Source organism: Raphanus sativus, chromosome 7, assembly GCF_000801105.2.
Source record: "Raphanus sativus cultivar WK10039 chromosome 7, ASM80110v3, whole genome shotgun sequence".
Classification (NCBI taxonomy): domain Eukaryota; kingdom Viridiplantae; phylum Streptophyta; class Magnoliopsida; order Brassicales; family Brassicaceae; genus Raphanus; species Raphanus sativus.
In genome coordinates this window covers 13,782,276-13,805,146 of record NC_079517.1, presented here as the reverse complement: position 1 = coordinate 13,805,146, position 22,871 = coordinate 13,782,276, and the positions used below count along the sequence as shown (strand labels likewise).

Sequence of the window (22,871 nt, the reverse complement as noted above, 5' to 3'; positions counted from 1 at the left end):
ATAAGAAAAATAAGATCCATATAATTAAGAACAGAGTAAAGAATGCAACACGCGAGAACTACATGCATCTTGATGCTCTTGACTCATGAAGCCTATGGGTTGGTAAGCACGTTTTTTCCAGACATGAACCACCAATACTTCATTCTTCCAAGTTGTGTTATCAACCAAAGTTACCATAAGTTACTAGCTATAGTGATATTTTCATGACATCAATTCACCGGTTTGTTTTGTTTGTATCCACAGGTAACACTAACAACCAACAAAATTATTCAAGATTCAAGAACAGATGTATATATTATATAATATTGAAAAGGCACTAACATTATTATTTTCCATAATGTAAAGAAAATACGTAACCTGAATCTTAAACATAAAACGTATTGTATTGTATTGATTGTTTTTTTTTTTGAAACTAAACATTGTTACGCTTAATAAGCATTTTCTGCTTGAATACATACATATGATTGTTTCTGCGAGAAGAAGTATATAATTCTTTTGTAGGTGGATCACGCAACGAGGTTTAATACTTTTAAGTATTGCTTAAAAATAACTAGTGGTGGTGGTCTAGTGGCGCTTGAGGGAATTGAGAAAACTCAATAAGGTGAACCCAGGTTCAAACTCCACCGACCACACGGATATGAGTTATTGCTTTCGACTCATTTGAATGCCCAGGAGAGAATCTATCCGTGCGCTGTATCTCCACCCGGGAGTTAGGCTTGTGTCATTATTAACCCGGGTTTAACCCTTATTTTTACAAAAAAAAAAGTATTGCTTAAAAATACATGGATATTATGGACGAAGTAATCACAGTATTAATTTATAAAGGACATTGAAACAGCAAGACGTTTACTTTTTCCCTTGTTTCGTGCATAGTTTACTTTAGACGAAGATATAGCTAGGCTGTTAGCCTAAGCCGCACTCCATGCCGTTTTCTTCTATTGCTTTACCAATTTTCCACATCTACTCTCCATTAGTCTTTTCCCCATTTCAAGGGCCTAGCCATATCAACCTTATTGTTTTATCAGAGATATTCATTTGATAAAAAATGAAATAATTATGCTTACTACTTATTTCAGTTTCAAATTTTGATAACAGAAATATTGAATTTTATTTGGAGTATAACAAAAACAATATCTAGATTGAAAGACGTTTGAGGTGAAACTAATAATGCATAATGTAGCTTAGGACTTGGAGGAATTAGAAACTTTGATCCATAAACTTCTAGTACTTATTAGTCAAAAAAAAAACTTTTAGTAATTAAGAACAAAACATTCACAGGTAACTTATTTATCACCTTTTAAGTAGTTAAAGTATATGTAATATTATAGTTATGCTTTGTTAATTACTTAATCGTCATTGTCATGACCAAGTCCATGGACCAATTTAGTAATTGAATCACAACATATGTTCCTCAGAAAAAAAAATTACATTATAATTTTGAAAAATCTCAACACATAGACATTATACATTCAAAGACAACAAGGTCAGAAGGACAGTTTCATATACAAAAGCAAATCTTCCAAGGAAAAGTTTCATATTATTCTACTATAGACATGTTCAAACTTCAAACGGTGCACTTCACGGTCATAATATATGACTAAGTAAAACCAAAATCCTGACCAAGTCAAGACACTCTACTAAACGTTCTAGATCATACATAATACACAGTTTACAATACATTTTATCCACACAAATTTTATAACATTTATATATAAGTTACCTTGTCTCTCAAGGCAAGAACTTTTCCAGCAAATTCCCAAAGAAGAAACTGGTTTTGGCCCATCCTCCTCCTGTTCCAGCTTGGCCTTCTTCTTTCCTTCTTCTGCTTGGTACCTTGTTCTTCACGTTAACCATCATACTGTGTCCGATCTCTCCACGTAACGCATCTATCGTCTTCACGTCCACTGGATTTCCTGAAGCATCTCTCACATAGAAAACGTTAACCGCTTGTTCTCCTACTGTTGTCACACCAGCTCTCGTCACTGAAAGACCATGCTCTCTCAGAATCCTAGTCACTTCCGACAAAAGTCCAACTCTGTCCTTTGCACATAGCTCTAAACTCCAGCCCTAGAATTGAATTTCAAACAATAATTTAAGAAATTGTTGCTTAACGCAAGAAACACTAAAAGAAGATGTTTGTGCAGTGTGTTTAAGGGTTAACTTACCTCACTGAATTGAGTTTCAGACAATAACTTAAGGAACTGTTACTTCTAGTGCAAGAAACATTAAAAGAAGATGTGTGTGTGTTTAAGGGTTAACTTACTGAGTGTTAGACAATAACTTTAGGAACTGTTGCTTATGGTGCAAGAAACATCAAAAGAAGATGTGTGTGTTTAAGGGTTAACTTACCTCACCGAATCGAGTTTCAGACAATAACTTAAGGAACACTTCTAGTGCAAGAAACACTAAAAGAAGATGTGTGTGCTTATGGGTTAACTTACCTAACTGAATTGAGTTTCAGACAATAACTTAGGGGACTGTTACTCCTAACGCAAGAAACACCAAAAGGTGTGTGTTTAAGGGTTAACTTACCTTACTGAATTGAGTTTCAGACAATAATTCAAGGAACTGTTACTTCTAGTGCAAGAAACATCAAAGGAAGATTTGAAGAGTTGTATTAAGCTTCTTACCTCGCTGACTCTTCTATGAATTGCAGCTTCTAGGCATTTAATTACTCTCTCTTTCTCTCCTTCCGAGTCAAGAGTGCAACCATCTTTGTGTCTGATGAAATACTCCTGAGAGGCATGAGGACCGTTGGAAGAAATCGTAGCGTGAAACACAATGTACTGCATGTCCGTGAGCGTGCATACAATGTCGAACATGAGCTTAGCTCGATCCTCACAGCTCACGCTTATCACAGAGTAACCTTTCTCTTCACAATGCTCAACCGTGATCTTTGGGTCGAGTCCAGGGCAAGCATCAACCTTAGTCGTCACTGCTTCATAGTCTCTATCAGCGAAAAGCATCTGATGAAGCCTACGGTCGACATGAGTTGAACCAATGGAGAGACTCGTCCTAGCAACTTTCTCGTCTTCTTGCTCACACCCGCGTATCACAAGGTTGAGCTGCTCTTCCATCGCAGACAATCTTTCCGGATCATCAACGGCTCTAGAGGTCTCGTTATCATTCACGTAGAGGACACAAGCGATCCTACGGTTATGAGTCCATGCTTCAGCTGCCGCCACGTTGAAGTGGAGGTCTGCTAGCACAGCTGAGATCTCGGACAAGAGACCAGGGCGGTCACGAGCAATGATCTCGATCGATGTGTGGTCGCCTAGTGAATGGACACCGACTCTTTTACCTGGCCAAGTGTTTTGTGAAGACGTTGCATGGCCCTTTGGTCCTAACACCTAACAAGAAACACAAGAATCATATATAAATTAAACAAAACCATATATTTAGAGTTTTTGTAATTACATTACCTTCTCGATGTAATCAATGGTTTTGCTATCAGTAATTTTGTTTCCTTGTTGATCAGTGACATGGAATACTATTTAAGATGGAAAAAAATGGTATCAAATGAGATGTTTTCTAGTTGTTGTTGTGAATGTGTAAAAAAATGTGTAGTTATTTACCGTCCATGAACCATCCACCATCAGAAGAGATGTATGCTTTGGTGATTATGAGATCAAGATCGGTTAGAACTTGCACAACTTCAAGTAGTATACCAGGTTTGTTCATACTATCAACCTATTAATAATTACACTCACCACATAAAATTTTACTGACAATCATCAAATGGAGTTAATCAGAAAAGGAAAGATGATTTACCTTGACAAGAGTGCATTCTTTGCAGCTAGTGTTGTCTATAGAAACACTGCAACAACAACATTGAAAAGAATGAGCCTTAAGTATGTGATAACGTTAAAGGAGTTGGTGATTTATATTATTACCTTGGAGGATTTATTCTGGAGCTCAAGTTCTCATATTCAGGATCGAAATAAGGCCAGTAAACTTTAGCCATAAATTTTTAAGCTCTTTCACACGTTCTGAAGTTAATCAGAAGAACTTGTTTATATATATCAACAAGACACAGAAGAAGACAAAGCAGCTCTCAACAAGTTGCAAGAAGATAAGATATCAGGAGATTTTGCCTGCAGAGTCAAAATAAGTGAATCTTGGCCACTAAGTAACTAGACAGAAGAAGGGGAATCTAGAGAAGATAGATAAAGAGAGACCACAAGCTAATATTCTCTCTGCTCCTTTCTCTGGTCATTCTCAACAAGAGATAAACAGAAGTAAGAAGAACAGATTCGTAACTGTTTAACTAGTGAAAATCAAAACTAAAAAGATATATTCTGAGCAACTGTTTTAATTCTTTTCTCTTTTTTTTCTCTCTAAGAGTTGACATGAGATTCTCTCTATTTTGCATAAAGGAATCCATGAACTTAGAAGGAGCTGTCAAAGTGAAAAAGAAATATAAAGTAATAAAATAAAAAAAAAACTTTGATACAAGAAGATATCATTGGTCAAAGATGGAATCTAAAATGTAACACATCGAATACACTGTACTTTAGTATAAAAAATAAAATAATGATAATATGCCAAATTTGCCGCTGAGAACAGCGTCGAACAGTGTCGCACCGCCACACCACCAACAACAACAATAATGAAGATGAGACAAACTCTGTTAGTAGATTCCGTGAAATCTCGTGAGGTTTTCCACACTAAGATTGGAAGATAATAGTTTTACAAAAACCCATTTGTGACAGAACCACAACTTGTGAAAGACAGTGAAGAAAAGCCAAAAAAGATTATAGACTTTGAAATCTTAAGAGAGTCTGAATGAATAGTTTACCTTTAGTATGAGAGAGCTTGGAGAAAAGCTCAAGTTTTGTGGAGACGGCGAGAGAGGAGAGACAAAGAGAGAAAATCTATGGAGATTATTACAAATCTTTACATCTTTTTAGAAGACAAAAGATACACGGAGGAGACAGAGACAGAAGCAGAGCAAGTGTCCTCAAGCAAAAACAAAAGAGATGTCTGTCTGCTCTCTCTCTTCTCTCTCTCTCTATTTTAATGAGATTGCAATACCTCTTTCTGAGTCAAGAGGCTTTAATAGGAATCCAGTGAAATAATAGTACGAGAAACTTTTTGAAATTTAACTGAAATTATTTTTTTTCTTAGCTTTTAATTAAATGAGTATTAGTCAGACATGACGAAGCGAACATTATAATTAGTGGTGGTGTTAATACCAACTATTCCACTCTCCCGCCCACACTCTCTACAGCGCGTGTCCTACACCCTCATTATTAATATTTTTAGTCCACATCACTGTTTAGAAAGAACTTTATGTGTGTGTTGGAGTTGGTAAGGGGTAATTTATACCACACTAATCAGTCTAATCTGAATAATTACTTTGTGAATAACGCATATAGCTCGTGGAGATAGAAACACGTTTGGATCTCACGGTGCGGTTTTCAGTCACTTGGTTGCTTTATCGATATGGAATGACTAAACTAAAACGGTTAAAAGTAAAAGTAGACGATAACAGACACACACATACGACATAACGGCTGTTTAATATAATACTAATACTATATTTGATAATATTATAAAGAGTTCTATTTTTGGGCTTCATTAATTTTCTGGTTACATTTTGTAAGGCCCAATATTCAAGAAACTTCAAATCGACTTAACATCTCCTTGGATGGATGGATAAACAGAGAAGATATATTAATCATCCTTGTAGCTGGTGGGGCAGGTGCTCGAACTCAAGACATGTACTGATACATCCTTTGCCGGGTTAGTGTATCCTTCAGTCAATTTGAATAAAAATTCACAGATGATTAAAAAAATTGCCAATTTTGAATTACAAATGGCATGTGACAATATTATTATAATTTAATTAATATATTTGCTCTCCATGGGCTTCTCCTACCACCAACACAACTTTGCCGTCAATTTGTATGATTCACATTATCCCTAGATATTGTTTCACCAAACAAATGTTTTTATAGTGGTTGCTATAAATTGATGAAAATGCCAAAGTCACAAAAGCTAAGAGAAGATTCCGTACTTTGCTCTTTAAACTAATCCCCTCCCTACATTGCATCCTCTCTACGTCACTCTACCCCTCATTGCCCCGATGGTCCATTAATTACTTTAAGTTGCTAAACTACATTCATCATTTTTGTCTTATATATCCATGCATACATCACAAAACACTTCACTTGTTTTCTTTGTCAACCACAAACAGTACACATATAATCCAGCCAAATCTGCAATAATTCATACCATCTACCAAGATTCTTATAACAATAAGTGATTATTTTGAAAAAAAAAAGTGATTATTTTGAATAATACTTCTCCTTTATAAGAATTCTTAATAAGTTCAAAGCATGTGAACTCAAATGTAATATAGATTCTGATATTTCTAGCTTGAAAATATCTCTTTTTGTTGGTTATAATATTTACACAGAAGAAAAACTATGGTTGAACCCAATATATAACTCCAAGAACATTGTAAGAAGAAAGATCAAATTGTAGAACTAGAGTGATGTGAAAGATTGATTCTCCTCAACTACGGGTGGCTGATAAACAACATAATGCTTTATTTAGATACCTAAATTTGAATTGTTGTGTCACAAAGGATTATTATTGAAATAAAGTTTAGATGACCATAGAAGCCTAGATATTTCTTGAAAAGGAGCAAACTTCTAATAAAAAAGGAAACTGGAAAGAGAAAGAATTTGATGTGGATGGAGAGATATACAAAAAGGCTCAATAATGTATTCCACATTTTGTGTTCCTTGTTAATTCCATTATCCTCTTTCTATTTACTTCTATTTGGTTTATTGGTTTACAAAAACAACAAGAAAAATAAAGTTATACCAAAGTGCTTTTCCTACAAAGAACATTGCTTAGTGGAACATGTGATGGCCTCAACCTTTCCCACCTTAAATGTTGAACAAAAAAAAAGATATCTTCAAAACACTGTTTCTGAAATAACCCTTATGCTTTTACCACTTTGATCCACTCAAAAAGATTGTGTGACTCACATGATGCACTGAGACTTTAAAGTCAACAGCTACTATTTTTACTTGGACAAGAAAACCAAAAACCAAAGAGGATAGTGATCTTGATCTTTATGTCTCAGATTAAAATCCCTTCAACCAATGTTCTTATTCCTGGTCCTGGAGATTCCTGCGGCAGAACATCATATTAATTGGTGGAAATGTCCATAAAACAATCTTATCATTTTTGTTTTCAATCACAAATCTTTGATGGGTGACATAAAATGACTAACAAAGCTATTCATGTTCTTCTTATTATGTTGCAAAATCAGAAGTGTGTCTAATTTCGTTTCCAGTCACAAAAATAAAAACAAAAACAAAATGGAGAAGGCCTAAAAAATTGCTATCCCCTAGCTAGTAACAATAAAAAATGCTGCATGCACCTCAATAGAAAGGTGAGAACTGCCCTGTAATGGTTGTTGATTTAAGATCCTTTTTGAAGTGAAGGGTTATTCCATCTTATATCCTCTGCCTCATCTTCAAATGTATAGATCATTGATTAAGTCCAGTACAGAAACAAAGGACCAAAAGCAAATAATTACCTTATGGGCCAGCCGTTTAGCTTATGTTCATCAAACGTCAATAATTTTGTTTAATTAAAATATTCCCACTCCATTTGTAGCATCTCCTCTGACGCGAACTTGGTTTCCTGTTCTGCTTTTGATTGGTATTATTCACACTCAGAGTCGAGTTATCAACACTCAGCCCAACTGGAACCAGGACTCTTATTTACATGCTTCTCTCTCATCAGCTTTCTTACAAGCGCCGAGCTTTCCCAATCCCCAGAGGTTGCGAATATGGCGGACAACTGCACATAAGCCACTGAGTTCTCCGGTTCCAGCTCTATAATCTTCTCAGCAACTTTCTTTCCCATGGCTTTATCTCCATTCGCTACACATCCTCTTAGAACAGACGACCACATGCTTGCATCCGCATCAAAAGGCATCTCTTCCACTAGGTCCATAGCTTCTTCCAAATAACCAGCACGAGCAAAAAGGTCGACCATACATGAATAGTGCTCTCTGTCTGGAACAAAACCATTATCCAACTTCATTTCCTCGAACAGTTTTCTTCCCTCTTCCACTAGACCACAGTAATTACACGCTGTTAGAACACCCATAAAGGTGATCCGAGTGGGTCTTACACTCATTTTCTCGAACAGCTCAATCGCTTCAGATCCATAACCATTCGTAGCATAACCTGATATCATTGAGTTCCAAGGTACTTCATCTGATTTCACCATTGTGTCAAACACTCTCCTCCCACGCTCCACTGATCCACACTTGCAGTAAAAGTCGATGAGAGAGGATGATACTATCTGATCAGAGTCAAGACCAACAATAGTCGCCCTCGCAAACACCTGCTCCCCAAGTTCGAGGGACGAAATGCTTGCACAGGAACTGATGACACTTGAGAGGCTAAACTTATCTGTAGGCATATCCATCTTGTGCATTTGGCGGAAATACTCTAACGTATAGCTTGGACAACCGTTTTGACTGAATCCTACAGTCATTGAGTTCCAAGAAATCAAACTCTTTTTCTCAATCCTCTCGAATACCCTTTTTGCATCTTCAACTCTCCCACAGCTGAAATATACTTTGATCATAGAGTTCAGTAAGATAGTGTCATAGGTTTTGACCTCGCTGAAAAGTTTGCAAGCTTCGTCCGGGCTCCCACAAGTGGCGTACATGTCAAGCAATGTGCTAGCTACAACAATGTCAGTGATCAACCCAAACTTATAAGCATGGCAGTGCAACTGTTTGCCAGTCACTATGATACCCAAACCGGCGCAAGCGTTTACAACAGCTGCTAGAGTACGTGAATCTTCCTGAGCTTCATTCCTCATCTCGTTGAAAAGAACCAATGCCTCCATTTCCATATTGTTGGTAACATAACCAGAGATCATAGAGTTCCACAGAAACACACATCTGTTCCTTCTCCTGTCAAAGAGTGTTCTAGCCTCATTCACTCTCCCACAACTCGCATAACCTGAGATCAAAGCAGATAGAGAATGGTCATCAGGCTCCCCAATAAGATCCACCATACTGCTAGCCATTCTCAAATCACCACACTTTGCATACAAATTAACCAAAGAGCTATTCAGATGCGAGTCACACTCAACACCACCGATCAAAACCCTAGCATGTATCTCCTTCCCACACTTCAAAGCTTCCAACTTTGCACAACCCTTTAAAACCGTCGTCAATGTTTTCACATCCACACACAACTTCACTTCTTTAAAAACCCTCAGACTCTCCTCAGCGTAACCGTTCTGAAGATACCCATGAAGCAGAGAGTTCAAAGTCACAGCATCTTTCTCAGGCATGGCGTCGAAGAACCTCTTGGCAACACTTAGCTCACCAGCCTTGGCGAACCCGGTGACAACCACGTTCCAAGAGTACACATCCCTCTCTGGCATCGCGTCAAAGAGCTTCAAAGAAGACCCTTTATCACCAGAGTTCATGTAGCCTTCGAGCATTGTGTTCCATGAGAAACAGTTTCTCTTTGGCATTTCGTCGAACAGGTTACGCGCGGTTGTAATTCTGCCGCAGCGCGTGTATATCTGGAGGAGGTGGTTAGCGACGATGACGATTGAGCTGAGGAAGCCCTTCTTGAGGAAGAATCCGTGGGTTTGGCGCCATAGAGTTTCTCTGTTACTGTTGCTGCATTTCTGAAGAAGACCGACGTAGTGACGCCGATAGTCTCCTTCCATCAGTCAAAACTCCCAAAAGGATCAAAAACATACGACGACCAAACGGTGCCGTATTGTTAAGGATCAAAACATACGACGACCAAACGGTGTCGTGTGACGAGGATCGCAAACACTAACGCGCGGCTCTCGATTTTCTTATGAACTTTTTTTTTTGTCCTCTCTTATAAACTTTAACTATTATGATATAATCAGGATTGAGGAGTGTGCGAGTAATTCTAGAAGGAAAGCAAAAAGAAATTAAAAAAAAATGAATTCGGTGGCCGGTGGCAAATTTCTCTATTCAAAAGTTTCTAGTGAGAAGTTGGAGAGAAAAGAGAGAGAAATGAATGGAAAGCAAAGGCAAGAAGTATAGTTGGGAATGTGGTAAAGGAGGTACAGCTGTACTGCCGGCCATCCGGGTTCGAGCCCTGACCACAACGGATTTAACATCCCTTCCGTTAGGGCGCTGGATCCCCTACGGGGGATAGTTGGGAATGTGACTACCCAGATACCAGAGTTACCAAAAAAAAAAAAAAAAGTATAATTAACTTAAATATAGTGAGAATAATTAAAGCCCAAAATGAACAAAATTGTTATCTTATCAACGTTAAATGAATATCTGTTGAACGTATTCGTGGTTGTTTAATTGGACAAGTAATGTCAACGATTTTGCCTTATACATAGAAAAAATTCAATTGTATATCGAGATAGTGATACGTTAGCAACAAGACATACATTGACTTTTAAAAAAAATGGACGTGATCAAAATTGTTATCAGTGTTATGATTATTGCTATTATTTATGGTCACACGTAGTCGTCGAAATTGTTATACCGATTTTAACTCACATAACTACAATCATAACTTATCCACTTTTTTTGCTAAGAGCATATCCAAAAGATATATGGTAACTTCAGGGAAAATGGCTTATTCCCCTACGAACTAGTTGTTTCCGGTTTCTTCACATACGAACTTTTAAGCCATGCCAAAAACCACTCGAACAACGGAAATATTGCTTATTCCCTTATGAACTAATTATTTCCAGCTTTTTCGCACACAGATCTTTAAACTTTGCCAAAAACCACATGAACTACGCTATTTTTTGAATTACATACACAAACTATCAATTTTAAGCTAATTTCCCTAAAATCGTAAATTGTGTTATTCAAACATTAACTTAGTTTATGACAGATGTATAGCCGGTTTGATTTGGGTTGATAAAAAAAGATAATACATCATTTTGTTCTTTTTTTTTCTTTTTGTCAACTGCTCTTCTTCTTCAAAAATCGTCTTACCTTTCATCATCAATTGAGAATAAAATTTATTATTTTGTAGAAGATTAAACGTTTTACATGATGCATAAAGAAAGAAGAGCAGTAACACAGCGGATTGGTAAACTAGTAGTTGCTGCTCTTCTTTCTTTATGCATCATGTAAAACATTTAATCTTCTACAAAATAATAAATTTTATTCCCAATTGATGATGAAGAGTAAAACGATTTTTGAAGAAGAAGAACAGTTGACAAAAAAAATGATGTATTATCCTTTTCTATCAACCTAAACTAAACCGGCTATACACCTGTCACAAACTAAGTTAATGTTTGAATAACACAATTTACTATTTTAGAAGAATTAGCTTAAAATTGATAGTTTGTGTATGTAATTAAAAAAATAGCATAGTTCATGTGGTTTTTGGCAAAGTTTAAAGATTTGTGTGTGAAAAAGCTGGAAATAATTAGTTCATAAGGGAATAAGCAATATTTCCGTTGTTCGTGTGGTTTTTGGCATAGCCTAAAAGTTCGTGTGTGAAAAAGCCGGGAACAACTAGTTCGTAGAGGAATAAACCATTTTCCTGGTAACTTCAAACATGAAGTATTTTGTTCTCCCCAAAGAAACTTTTTTGAAGTTTTAAGTAATGATATTTAAAATATAAAATGTCAAATAGTGGAAACTTCCTTGGTCCAGTGGTTTGACTAAGGTTTCAATTGATTCTATACCCGGAGATCTGGGGTTCAAACCCCATAAAATACCAAATTATACAGATTATGGAGAAACATGTTACATGAGATCTTCAGCTTGGTATAGAGCGTACTATCGAACACGGATCTTATAGGACGACTTAGAATGGTGCAGTCAGGCCTGTATTCTTACAGGGTGGTAGAATTGTCGGCTTTAAAATCGTCTTTGTAATATTCTCATCATTGTAATAGCATAATTAATCGATAATAATCGATTCAGACATTCAAAAAAAATGTCAAATATAAAATATTATTACTCAAAACTTTAAATTTAAAGTTTCATATTTTCATTGTATATTGGTTCTTACATTTACATATATATTTATGATTTGTAAATATCTTTTCCTTTAATCTTTCAAAATTTTATAACTCATAAATATTTTAAATTTTGATTTTATAATTTTAACTTTACAAATAAAATTAAATAAAAACTATAAAACAAGTTTTTTTAAAACTAGATTTAGTTAACAACAATAATAGAAAAGAAACTTGACAAATGCACTAATTGATCATATGTGGAATATTACGAAAATAGGTTTACAAAATAATGTGGTGTTTACTTGTAATTTAATATTTAATTATGTAATTTTATATAAAATTTATTTTTTTCTGTATCATTTTGTTAAGTAATATTTCTATAATAGTTTTGTACATATATGCTATTTATTTATAAAGCTTTATAAAATTAAAATATGTATCACCAATATAAAGACCATAACATAAAATATTAATTCATTTGAAGTTAAGGTTGAAGTTTTGATTTTGGAAAAGATTAATTTAAAATTTCAAATATAAAATTTAAATTTCAAATATGAAGTTTTTTAAAACTCTAAAATATAGTGTTCTCGGAGGCGCATGCTCTAGCAGAAAATATAGAGTTTAAATTAGAGTTTTTTTTCTTCTCGTTTTGTAAAATGATCTTTTCATAGGTTAGTTTTGCCCATGTGTTTCAAAAAAGGTTAGTTTTGCCCATAAGTAACTCTCGTTCTTTTATCGAATGTAATACAGTAAATACTCTATACGTTTGCAAAAACTAAAAATTTCTAAATTCTGAGTGAAAATCAGATTTAGAGGTGTTTAATTCGTAAATACGTGCCAACTTCTTAAACAGAACACGAATTTATTGTATTGGGTTGAAAGCAAGTAGCGAAATATAGAAAGTGTCTCTCACCGTAATATTTTCATGTTCTTTCTTCGTCTTGATAGATAAGTTATGGAATGACGAAGGGAGAAAATAACCCATTTGACACCTTTAGTGGAAACATTAGAGCATCCACAATGGTGTAACCTATTGTGGAATCCTTAGGATTAGTTTAACAATATAATATATTTTTTTTTGCTTTTTGAATAGTTAAGAATTTTACTCTAAAATGATGTCCAATGGTGTTACTAACATGGAGTCCTTAGGAATTTAAACTACATATGACAAATCTAATTAGTACCATGTTGTTATCAACAAAGTAGCTTTAAGACAATGGTTTTTAATTATCAAACATGATAAGAAGAGAAAAAAAGTAGAAAGGTAAGGAGATTTTTACCATGTTGATGATTGGTGTGTGATGGGTTCTTTGAGAAGGGTATGAGAAGCTCAGAAGGAACAGGAAGAGAAGCCATCATGTACTTGTATATATTCCTCTGTCTCTCAAGCTCCTGCCATTGAGCTTCACTGAAAGCTACACCTTCCTTTTCACTCATGCTTCTTCCCATCTCCCCTGAATTTTAATATCCACCAATTTTCTCATTAAAAATCCAATACCAGCAGGACAGTGACACAAGGAAGCAGAGGAAGGCGATGAATACGAATGGTAATGATTATGAGATGGTGGTAACATAACGTCTTTATAAGTGTGTTCTGCAACTCCAAAACCCAACCCACCAACAAAATCTTCCTTATTACGCTCTGCTCTTGTTCCCATCACAAATGCAATGAAACATGGATGCTAATAGTGTTGCAGCCATATCAAAGAGTTTAAACCTCAAAGATAGAGACTTTCTATACACAATTTTCTACCAGAGTCAACAGATATCCACTGACTAAAGTTACTCTCATAAGTAAGAAATGATAAAGAAAAGAAGAAACTTATATGAATTTAGTACCCACTTGAGAATGTAGCCTCTCCTAGGAACCCATGAACAGTTTAGAGTCAGCAATCACAGCTTCATAGGTTGCTTCAGGTGTAATGCGGATGTTGTCCATCGGCATTGGCCCTTGCTTAAGACAAGAGCTTGATGACAATCCTTACACACCAAAAAGAAAAAGAAAGTTAAGAACTTCAAGATCATTTACCAATCACTCAACCTTCTTCCTCATTTATTTTCCTGCTTATTAATTTAACAAAAGTCGGAGACTTTAAGGCTCTGCATATCTAAAACTCAATGATACACAGCAGAGGGGATAATCCATAGAGATGCAAGTGAAGAAAACTTAAAGGAACAAATTTTATGATGTAATGATGATAACAATAACAAAGCAGAAACATAGAGAAAAGTCCAAGAACAAAAAACAATAAAGGCTCCTATGTGTCTTATATGCAAAACAAAAGCTAAATAGACAGATTGCCATTAATGTATAGCGACTTGTGCTTGAAAAGTTCTACACTTTTTAAAGATTCAATAACAACGACACATCTAGCCACCCAATTAGACATATAGACATCTAAATCAATGTAGATAACAACGACACATCCAACAAAATTTCCGGATAAGGCGTCTGAGTTGAGAGCTCTGTGGAAGCGATTCTGGAAAGTGGCGGCGCCTTTCTGGTATTCGGAGGGATAAAGACCAGGCCAGGCTGCGTCTTGCCGCCGTCTTCGCTCTAACTCTGGCCACCACCGGTATCAGCGTCGGCTTCAATTTCCTCGGCCGTGATTTCTACTGTGATTCCTCGGTGAGGCCGCTTGAGGAAGAAGACGCCATTGGTTTCGTCTCTCTCTCTCGAGAGTTTTTTTGATCGAAAGTGGTTTGGTGATGATGTTGATCGTAGCGTGGAGAGGATGTTGATCGTGGGGTGGAGAGGAGATGAGGAGTTAAGGACTTAATCCTTAAAAACCTTATTTAAGGATTCATTCTTAACAGACTTGTGTATTATAATGTTATTATAATTAAATAATACTAAGGATTGGTGTTAAGGATTTGCTTAAATCCCCCATTGGAGGTGGTCTTAGAAAGACTAATGAACCATTGAAGTATCCCTAACGCATTGAACGCCTTTCTCTCGTATTAATAGTCAAAATAATGGCAGATTAAACAGTTTTACCTAAAGGAAGTTTCGATTGTTTTAACTTCTAGAACAAAATGTTGAATTTTTTTTCCACTAAATATCATTCATGATTTCATCGCACTACAGCAACCGCAATTAACATACCAATAATGATTCAGATGTTATGTACAACGAACCAAAGTATCCTTTTTTATAAGAAAATAAAAAGTAACCTGAACAAGTTGTTAAATATAAAGGGAATATACCAACTAGCAAGGGTTCATATTTCCCGTAATATAAAATCATAAACCCAAATGATTGAGAGAAAGAAAAGAAAAAGAAAACATTTTCTTATCTTAAGGACGAGAGCATGAAAAAGCTCTAACGTGTGAGAGTGGTAAACAAGTACGGACGAGTAATTTAAACCTAAAAATAGTTAAATACAACAATAATGCTTTTGAAAAGTAAAAACTACTATGATATTATCATGTAACAGATTTAAAGAATCTACTAATAAATTATATTAATAGTCTGTTAATTTACAAACTAGGTGATAACCCGCGCCCTGCGCGGGGTGAGATTATATTCCAACAATTTTTGATTTTGTACTTTAATAGGCGCGGGTCTTATATAAATTGTGAAATTGAAAATTAAGAGACAATAGGATATAAACATAAAATGCTGAATTTACTTTCATGTGGATTTATTATATTTTAATTACAAAAATGTTCAGAATTTGGGGATATTATAAAAGGATTAATTATTTCGAATTTAAAGAAAACAAAATTAGGTACAATAATTATTTAGTAATTAATAGTCATTATCGAATGCTTATGTAATAACTAAGCAGTATGATAAATAACAGATTTATCACTCATCATAAAGAAAACAGACTTATTTTGAATATATAAATAACAAAACTTATTAAAAAACAATTATTCCATAAAAAATTCAAGAAAATAAAAATAAATCATCATATTAATAAAGCAGAACAATAACACTGAAACTAAAGTAAAATTTCTTCAAAACTCCCCGTCTGCAATCCTGTAGAAAGTAAACCATATTAATAAATTGACCAAGTTACAATACAAAAAATAACAGTTGTATAGAAATAGTAATTATACATACCTCTGCCTCATGATGTCAATTTCTGGAACATCCTTGGGTTCGAATATTATTTTTGAAAACCCATCAATAGTAGACACGTTCTTCAGCTTTCCTAAAAATAAAAAAAAAGAATGTTAGTCTATTAACCTTGCGGACCACAGATGGTTATAAATTAATAACCTGCTAGATTCCTATATAATTAGAAAAATTAGTAGCTACAATTATTGTTTTAATAGTTCTCCTATTGAACATCACTTTCAATAAAATAAATTACCTTTCCCCCAATTTATTTGCCAGAATTGTAAGACACACAATACAACATCTGCATTGGTAGAATTCCACAAGTCTTGGAATACATGAGCCAGTGTTCCGTAAGCAACACACTTCATAACAACATTACTGTCGAACATAGAAGACAAATTATTTAACCAGATATGCAACAAAAAAAAAAATCATTTACAAACGGTGGATGCTTACTCCGTGTGTAGTACAAAAAAACGAATTTTATGGTCAATGAATCCAGGCACGGGCATAAACTCTTCAAGAAATCCTACTCCTACTATAGCCCCATAAATATCTGTTTCATAAATTAACAAAAAACTATCACCAATAGTAATACATTGATAAATAAATATTAACTTATAACTTTGGATATTTAGATTTTGAAAAGCAACATTTAATATTAGAAATTGAAATAAATTTACCAGTAGAAAATTTAGGGTGGACTAAGCCGCGATATAGGTCGTCAAAAGTTGGGAAACAATAATAGTTGACGTTGGGAAATGGATCGATCTTCGTAATAACTGTGGAGTTATTGAGTTTGATATGGTGTCGGTTCTTTGTCAACCGAACACAAGATAGAGATGCAGTAGTGAGTATGAATTTTTTAATTTCATAGCAGTGACCTTCTTCAAGTGAAATTATCGTGGAAGAGTCCAAAACATGAAAAAATGAGGCTTGAATCATGTTTCCCTGTTCAATTGGAGAAATTCGGTGTAAGAAAATTGTTTAGAAAAATGTCGAATACATAAAAATTTAATAACTAATTCTAAATTACCGTCTCATCTCCTAAAAGTAGTTCCGTTTTATGGAACCTTGAGCGTGCTTTAATGTTTCCCTTTGAGATAACCCTAACACGGATTGTAATGATACCTTCTCGAGAAGTCAAATCTGACAATAATTTAGGACTACTCATTTCGTCCAAAACGTGAAAAGCTTATGTTTGATATGTTTTGTTTGAGGTGATATGTGTGTGGTTTTGTATCCAGTGCATCGTGTGTAATATATAGTAAAACACCAAGTTAAACGGTAATCATACTTTCGGAAAGTATAATAAATGGTAATAAAAACGATGTGTAAGCATTTGGGCAAGAAAAAATTATACTTCCTTATTTAAAACTCGTCTCATTGTTCGCATTAATTGAGTAATAATAAATCGTATCACTAAATTGATACCTCTTTACTTAAAAACCGTAATTGAATCGAGATTGCAATTGCCGGATCCAGTTTTAATTTTTAAAAATTCTGTAATACTTATAGTGCAATGTCATTAATGATTTGTTAATCTCTTATCATAAATTACGGTAATTTAATGTGCCATTAGATTATAAGCAACACGATCATATGTAAGAAACAAAGTATAAGACGACAAATCTTTCCTGATTAGTATATATAGTAATGATGATCTGCGCGATTGAATAAATATGGAAACAGAATCTTTAGTTAATCATTTATTTTAATAAAATAAAGGCTCTGTTTTATTATTAACAAAATAATTTAAAATATCGCAATTAAATAATTTAAAATATCGCAATGAAATACCTAGACTCATGAGTTCGGCGAATTGGCTAATCTAACTCGCGAAATGTACTTAATTTCAATAATATTGTCCAACAATTCACCTATAAAACTAAAAAAAAACACGTCATTTCTAAAATTCAAAATTTTACAACCATATATTTTACGGGATACCATATACCAGGTAAAGAGAACCGATTTATAAGTTAGTTTAACCGTGTGACTAATTCATCATTCAGTCAACATGCATAAATTAATTAAAGATTCTCAATAATCAAAGAGACTTTCCATAAATATTATAGGTTTACTACATTAACCGATTTGAGTTTCGTAAATAAAATGAAGAAGAATAGAAAACAAAACATAAATAGTAGAAACTTTTTGAAAATAATGTGAAAGTAACAGCCTTTTTGTTATATAGTTTCAATGTGTCTCCACCTAGCCACTTTTGTCATGTTTTTCCTTCTTGATCCTAGTAGTGATGCCTGATTTCGTAACAGAGTTCAGATAGGGTTCTTCATCCAAATTCACGACAGGTCCTACTCTACGTTTAGCTGGGGTTAGATCACTTGGATCACGTTGCTGCGACGAACATTCAGGCGAAATAATCTGTGATACATGATTTCCAATACGTTATGGACCAAATAGATATTAATTATTAGTAATAGATTTAAAGCTTCGTAGCCAAACTTGAATATAATACATTTGTACCTACTATTAGATGGTCAAAGGCTGAGAGACGATATAAACATAAAATTTCAATATTACCTTAAGGGATTTCTGTCGGAGAAACTCAGAGATGATATCAAGATTGGTTATTATCTTGTTGACTTTGAATATATCATGCTTGTACATGAAATTTTCTCTTAAAATTTCGATCTTGAACAAATATGTCTTGCCAATTAGGTTTAAGAGGGCCAAAGGAAGCACATACGGATCCTGTGTCATAATATAAAGCGGATCTCTGATCTTATTGTCAATAAATTGTGCTTATTTATTCAATCTATTATTATATCTGTTATCGAGAAAACTTTTACCTCATCAGCAAGGGGACCTGTGAGCTCTATGCAAGGTTGATCAAGTAACTTCCGAGCAAGGTGGTCAAATAAGAGAAACTTCGAACTTCCAGTATTGTCAAACACAACCAAGTGCAACTTATACCTGGCATACAAGAAAACGATTTAGAGGGACTGACTATATTGGATAATTTTATTATTTTATTACACAATATTAACCGATTGATGATAGAAGGAAAAACACCTTGGAAGAACGTTAGGATCATAGCGTTGGCATTTGGAACAGTATATTTTGGACTTTTTAAGATCGCCAACATAAGGATCACCACTCACAAGAGGCGGTTCATACTGAACCGCCATTGAACAAAATTTACACGTTAAGTAGTACCATCCCATGTCAGATTCAATAGCCCCGATTGTGCACATAACAATACACTTGTCCCCCTACATTTATTTGATAACTTTGAAGCATTTTCCATCATCAAACCTCAGATCAAAAATCTCGATGAATTTAAAACCAAAAATATAACCTGATGGCATTCAATCATCTCAGCGATGGTTTTCCTCGGTGTTTTCCTTAGGAAATCTTCCTTCTCCGAAACAGAAGAAATAACGATTTTTGGTTTGGCTACAACAATGTCTATGCCAAGTTCGTCATTTTGTAGCCTAACAGAATATACACAAACAACTATTATAACAGGATCTTAAATTTTGTACATAATATATGTTACGCATTATTCAGATCGTTAAGTTAAAGGTACTTACAGGACCCGAAATTGATCAACAACCGGGATATTAGGGTTTAGCTCCACCTCAGAAATGTTTAAAGCGTTCGACATATAACGATCCCCTACAACATATTTATAATGCTCTTCATAAAACACATATAATATTAGACGAAATAATATATTAAATTATATAATAAAAGGGGATAAGTGTGGCTTCCATGTTACCTTCTGAAACATTAATCTTCCCAAGAGTCAAAACCAAGATAATACGCTTCGCATCATGATTCTGGATGTCGTCTGATACTATCTGAGCTAACTTTCCCCATAGCACAATTCGAAGACGGACATCACTAAGAGACCATTGTAAAAATCACGTAAATTTGTATTGTTCATCTTCACAGTAAAGTTAGGAATTCAAGTTAATCGAGTAAACCACAAAATAAATATAAAAATACTTAGTGAAGTATAAAATATTAAAAGATACCAAAGTACTTCTTCTCTAAGTTCAAAGATTTCCGCTAACAAATAAATTCACCTATTATACTTACTCTAGATCACGAATCTGTAGTGAAATCTTTTCGATTACTCGTCCATTAACCGAACTCATTTCAAGGTGACCTACTTCAATAACATGACCGAAAACATCTGAATAAAGACATAGAAAAAGTTAGTATACTACTAATATAAATATTGAAATAATGAAACCATCAAAACAAAAATATATACACTTAAACGATACTGACCAACCAAGAAATCAGGGTTGAGACTTCCATCGAGAACATCGTTGAATTTGACAGGTGCGAAAATATTAAGACCAGTGGGCAAATCATCAGTTATCATCACAAGAGTTGTGGATAGGAAATTTATCTTGTAACGATGGTTAGTTGCTCGATAAGAACCAAATTCGCGACTCAGAGCGAATTTGGTGAAAATGAATGTTTTTCCTTCAGCAAGGATCTCCTCGAATTGATTAACTAAATCATTCTTCACCATTGCTTGAATCTTATCTCCCTGTATATCAGAACAAAATATAATTTATAGAAATCAACTAAAATAAAAGAAAATAAAATAAATAAAAGAATATACAAATGTGAATCAATTTTATAAATTTACATTAGCATCAATGAGAACCATTTCAATGGTTTGATCACAAGAAGCCGAGTAATCCTTCCATAGCTTAACGATGGCAACTCTCACTGTCCACATTTTAGTAAATGCATTCAAATGAGGTACAAAACTAAATATTGACATCAAGTTTGTGATTGATTTAATAAACAAAAACAAACTTGTTAACCAGTCAAAAAATTGTTGATATAGTTGTGTAAATGAAACCGCAACTAAATACTAAGCGGATACTGTGATAATAATTTTATGAAATGAATAACCCGCGTTAATGACGATCTGTCAAATTAATTAGAATCATGAAACTTGCTGTTTGTGGTCGATATATGATTGCCTTGACATATGTTTCATTATCACAAATAATCCCTAATTTGATAAAGTATTGATATGCATCTGCTAATAATTGAAATAATCGAGAAATAAAATATATTATAATCTCAAATATTCCTTCTCAAATGGCAAATCTGTTTGATTAGTTCTTGAACACATTGTAAATCTTTAATAAGCTTTCCATATACAGAAAATGTAATATAAAAATATCAATCATAATAATTAATTGATATTACATGATTATCTCTGGTTCTGATCATTCCTGTCAATTATCAGAAAGTGATAATTAATAAACAATTCCGACTTTAAAAATCCCGAGATATACTTCTCATAAATATATGATCGCAAACTGTATTAATTTAAAAATAATAAACAACTCCTTCTTAATAATTTTAAACATATTGCCATTCGGTGTATGTTTTCCATTATTTAGTCTAGGTGGACGTTAACTGATTGAATTTAAACTTCTAAATTTATAAAATTTTCCGATAGTATATTTTCAATGGACACATATTATTGCATTATATAATTAATTATATTAGGGAACCATAAAATAAAGAAAAGATACCATTTAGGAAAATATTACAATACATCCAATACAACTTAACAATGATAAACATAAAACAACAGCTAATACTAAATTCATAACATTCGGGTCTACAAAGGCTTAACAAAATAAGAAAGTCGACATACTTAATAAAAACTTCCATACATCTCCCAAAGGAAAATGTTATCACAACTCTCCCCTCCAAGTTTATGCTTTATTACTTACAAAGACATAAAACTGTCTAAGCCTTTTATAGTAATAGCAAATCTCGCACACTTCCGCCAAGCTGTCGTGACACAAATGGAAACTCGTAGGCTGGAGGTTCACCATATTAACATAATAACGCCTCTTCAATTCAACAGAAATTGAGCTAAGAGAATTCTTGATACTTTCCCAGCATAACTCAGTGGTGTAAAAACTCAGTTGCCAGTTAAGTTTATCCAAATATTTTTTCCCGGTAGGATAGTGCCCTCGAGCAAGCATTAGTAACCCGTAGAGGTAAATTCCGTTTGAATAATTTAACCGGGCAGATACACGGAGATGATACATACCTGTCACTTTGTTTTCGTGTTCAAAGTACTGGAGTATGCCCTCAATGTAGTGTGCCTCTGGATTCCCGTTCATCATGCAGAGATCCTTGAAGTCTTCGTGTTGAGTCTTCATTTCGAGTGGTTCATCTACAAAGTAGCGGAGACTGATGTTTTGGAAATAGCTGTTGGTATCATCAACCTCTTGCATGTCGTCGTCATCCGATAGGATAATGATTTCCGGAGTAGGGTAGTTGTTAACAGAACCATCGGAACTCATCTTTCTCAACAAAGCTTCAGCTTGTTTTTTTTCTTTTTTCTCTCACTTAGATTGAACTCTAACTCTCTCTCTCTCTCCTGTTTTGCGAAATGGAAGTGCAGGAAAGAAGAACAATAGACATGTCTTTAAATAAGGGATGAAGTGAGAATATTTGAATATCAACTATAATAAAGCATAAATCTTGGTGATGTGATAAATCACATAGCATGAAGGAAGAAAGCAGCTTTGAAAAAGCTGATCTCTATGTCATGTCCATACATTTCAACTTTCGAATTGATTGCTTTGTTACTTTAGCTTGAGCAAATAAGGTAATCTCGTTTTGTGTTATATTGTGGCATGTTTGTTCTTTTCATTGTTCCCTATTGTTAGTGGTCGGATAGTTTAGGTTTACGAAAAACGTGTGTGGTTTTCGATAGATAAATATTATTAGTAGTCATCGTTGTTCCTTTTAATTAAAACAGCCACTTAATCATTCATCAAAAAGAGTCCTCGAT

At 34.3% G+C, this 22,871-nt stretch overlaps 3 protein-coding genes across 9 annotated transcripts; all 3 read right to left on the bottom strand.

Annotated features, from left to right (window-relative positions):
- Positions 1 to 1,474: 1,474 nt before the first annotated feature.
- On the bottom strand, positions 1,475 to 5,029 carry LOC108817832 (ACT domain-containing protein ACR3). 2 transcript variants are annotated; one of them, XM_018590642.2, is made up of 7 exons: positions 4,799 to 5,029; positions 3,894 to 4,094; positions 3,772 to 3,817; positions 3,576 to 3,690; positions 3,423 to 3,490; positions 2,631 to 3,350; positions 1,475 to 2,067 (listed from the first exon to the last, which is right to left on the bottom strand). In XM_018590642.2, the coding sequence occupies exons 2-7, from the start codon at positions 3,962 to 3,964 to the stop codon at positions 1,729 to 1,731; spliced, it is 1,359 nt and encodes a 452-aa protein (XP_018446144.2). In that variant the 5' UTR covers positions 3,965 to 4,094; positions 4,799 to 5,029; the 3' UTR covers positions 1,475 to 1,728. The 2 variants fall into 2 exon arrangements, with proteins under 2 accessions (XP_018446144.2, XP_056846781.1); XM_056990801.1 differs by having other exon boundaries at positions 3,894 to 3,989.
- Positions 5,030 to 6,752: 1,723 nt separating this feature from the next.
- LOC130497894 (putative pentatricopeptide repeat-containing protein At1g77010, mitochondrial) lies at positions 6,753 to 10,017 on the bottom strand. Of its 6 annotated transcripts, none has more exons than XM_056991143.1 (3): positions 7,559 to 10,017; positions 7,400 to 7,493; positions 6,753 to 7,146 (listed from the first exon to the last, which is right to left on the bottom strand). In XM_056991143.1, the coding sequence occupies exon 1, from the start codon at positions 9,727 to 9,729 to the stop codon at positions 7,711 to 7,713; it is 2,019 nt and encodes a 672-aa protein (XP_056847123.1). In that variant the 5' UTR covers positions 9,730 to 10,017; the 3' UTR covers positions 6,753 to 7,146; positions 7,400 to 7,493; positions 7,559 to 7,710. The 6 variants fall into 6 exon arrangements, with proteins under 6 accessions (XP_056847123.1, XP_056847126.1, XP_056847122.1 ...); XM_056991146.1 differs by having other exon boundaries at positions 6,753 to 7,136; XM_056991142.1 differs by having other exon boundaries at positions 7,400 to 10,017.
- An 8,248-nt stretch (positions 10,018 to 18,265) lies between these two features.
- LOC108815455 (replication protein A 70 kDa DNA-binding subunit A-like) lies at positions 18,266 to 22,377 on the bottom strand. The gene is made up of 11 exons (XM_018588054.1): positions 22,122 to 22,377; positions 20,685 to 20,767; positions 20,315 to 20,582; positions 20,120 to 20,216; positions 19,797 to 19,921; positions 19,609 to 19,693; positions 19,374 to 19,509; positions 19,088 to 19,287; positions 18,865 to 18,988; positions 18,596 to 18,766; positions 18,266 to 18,436 (listed from the first exon to the last, which is right to left on the bottom strand). The coding sequence occupies exons 1-11, from the start codon at positions 22,375 to 22,377 to the stop codon at positions 18,266 to 18,268; spliced, it is 1,716 nt and encodes a 571-aa protein (XP_018443556.1).
- Between the last annotated feature and the right edge of the window lie 494 nt (positions 22,378 to 22,871).

What these genes read in the sequence shown, in the direction of transcription:
- LOC108817832 (XM_018590642.2), bottom strand. Translation starts at nt 3,964, where the DNA reads ATGGCTAAAGTTTACTGGCCTTATTTCGATCCTGAATATGAGAACTTG. An exon ending in TCCAGAATAAATCCTCCAAG is followed by an intron (nt 3,818 to 3,893) that starts GTAATAATATAA and finishes TTGTTGTTGCAG; the next exon opens with TGTTTCTATAGACAACACTA. An exon ending in TTCATAGAAGAGTCAGCGAG is followed by an intron (nt 2,068 to 2,630) that starts GTAAGAAGCTTA and finishes ATTCAATTCTAG; the next exon opens with GGCTGGAGTTTAGAGCTATG.
- LOC130497894 (XM_056991142.1), bottom strand. Translation starts at nt 9,729, where the DNA reads ATGGAAGGAGACTATCGGCGTCACTACGTCGGTCTTCTTCAGAAATGC.
- LOC108815455 (XM_018588054.1), bottom strand. Translation starts at nt 22,377, where the DNA reads ATGAGTTCCGATGGTTCTGTTAACAACTACCCTACTCCGGAAATCATT. An exon ending in AGATGATTGAATGCCATCAG is followed by an intron (nt 19,288 to 19,373) that starts GTTATATTTTTG and finishes AAATAAATGTAG; the next exon opens with GGGGACAAGTGTATTGTTAT. An exon ending in CAGGTCCCCTTGCTGATGAG is followed by an intron (nt 18,767 to 18,864) that starts GTAAAAGTTTTC and finishes ATTATGACACAG; the next exon opens with GATCCGTATGTGCTTCCTTT.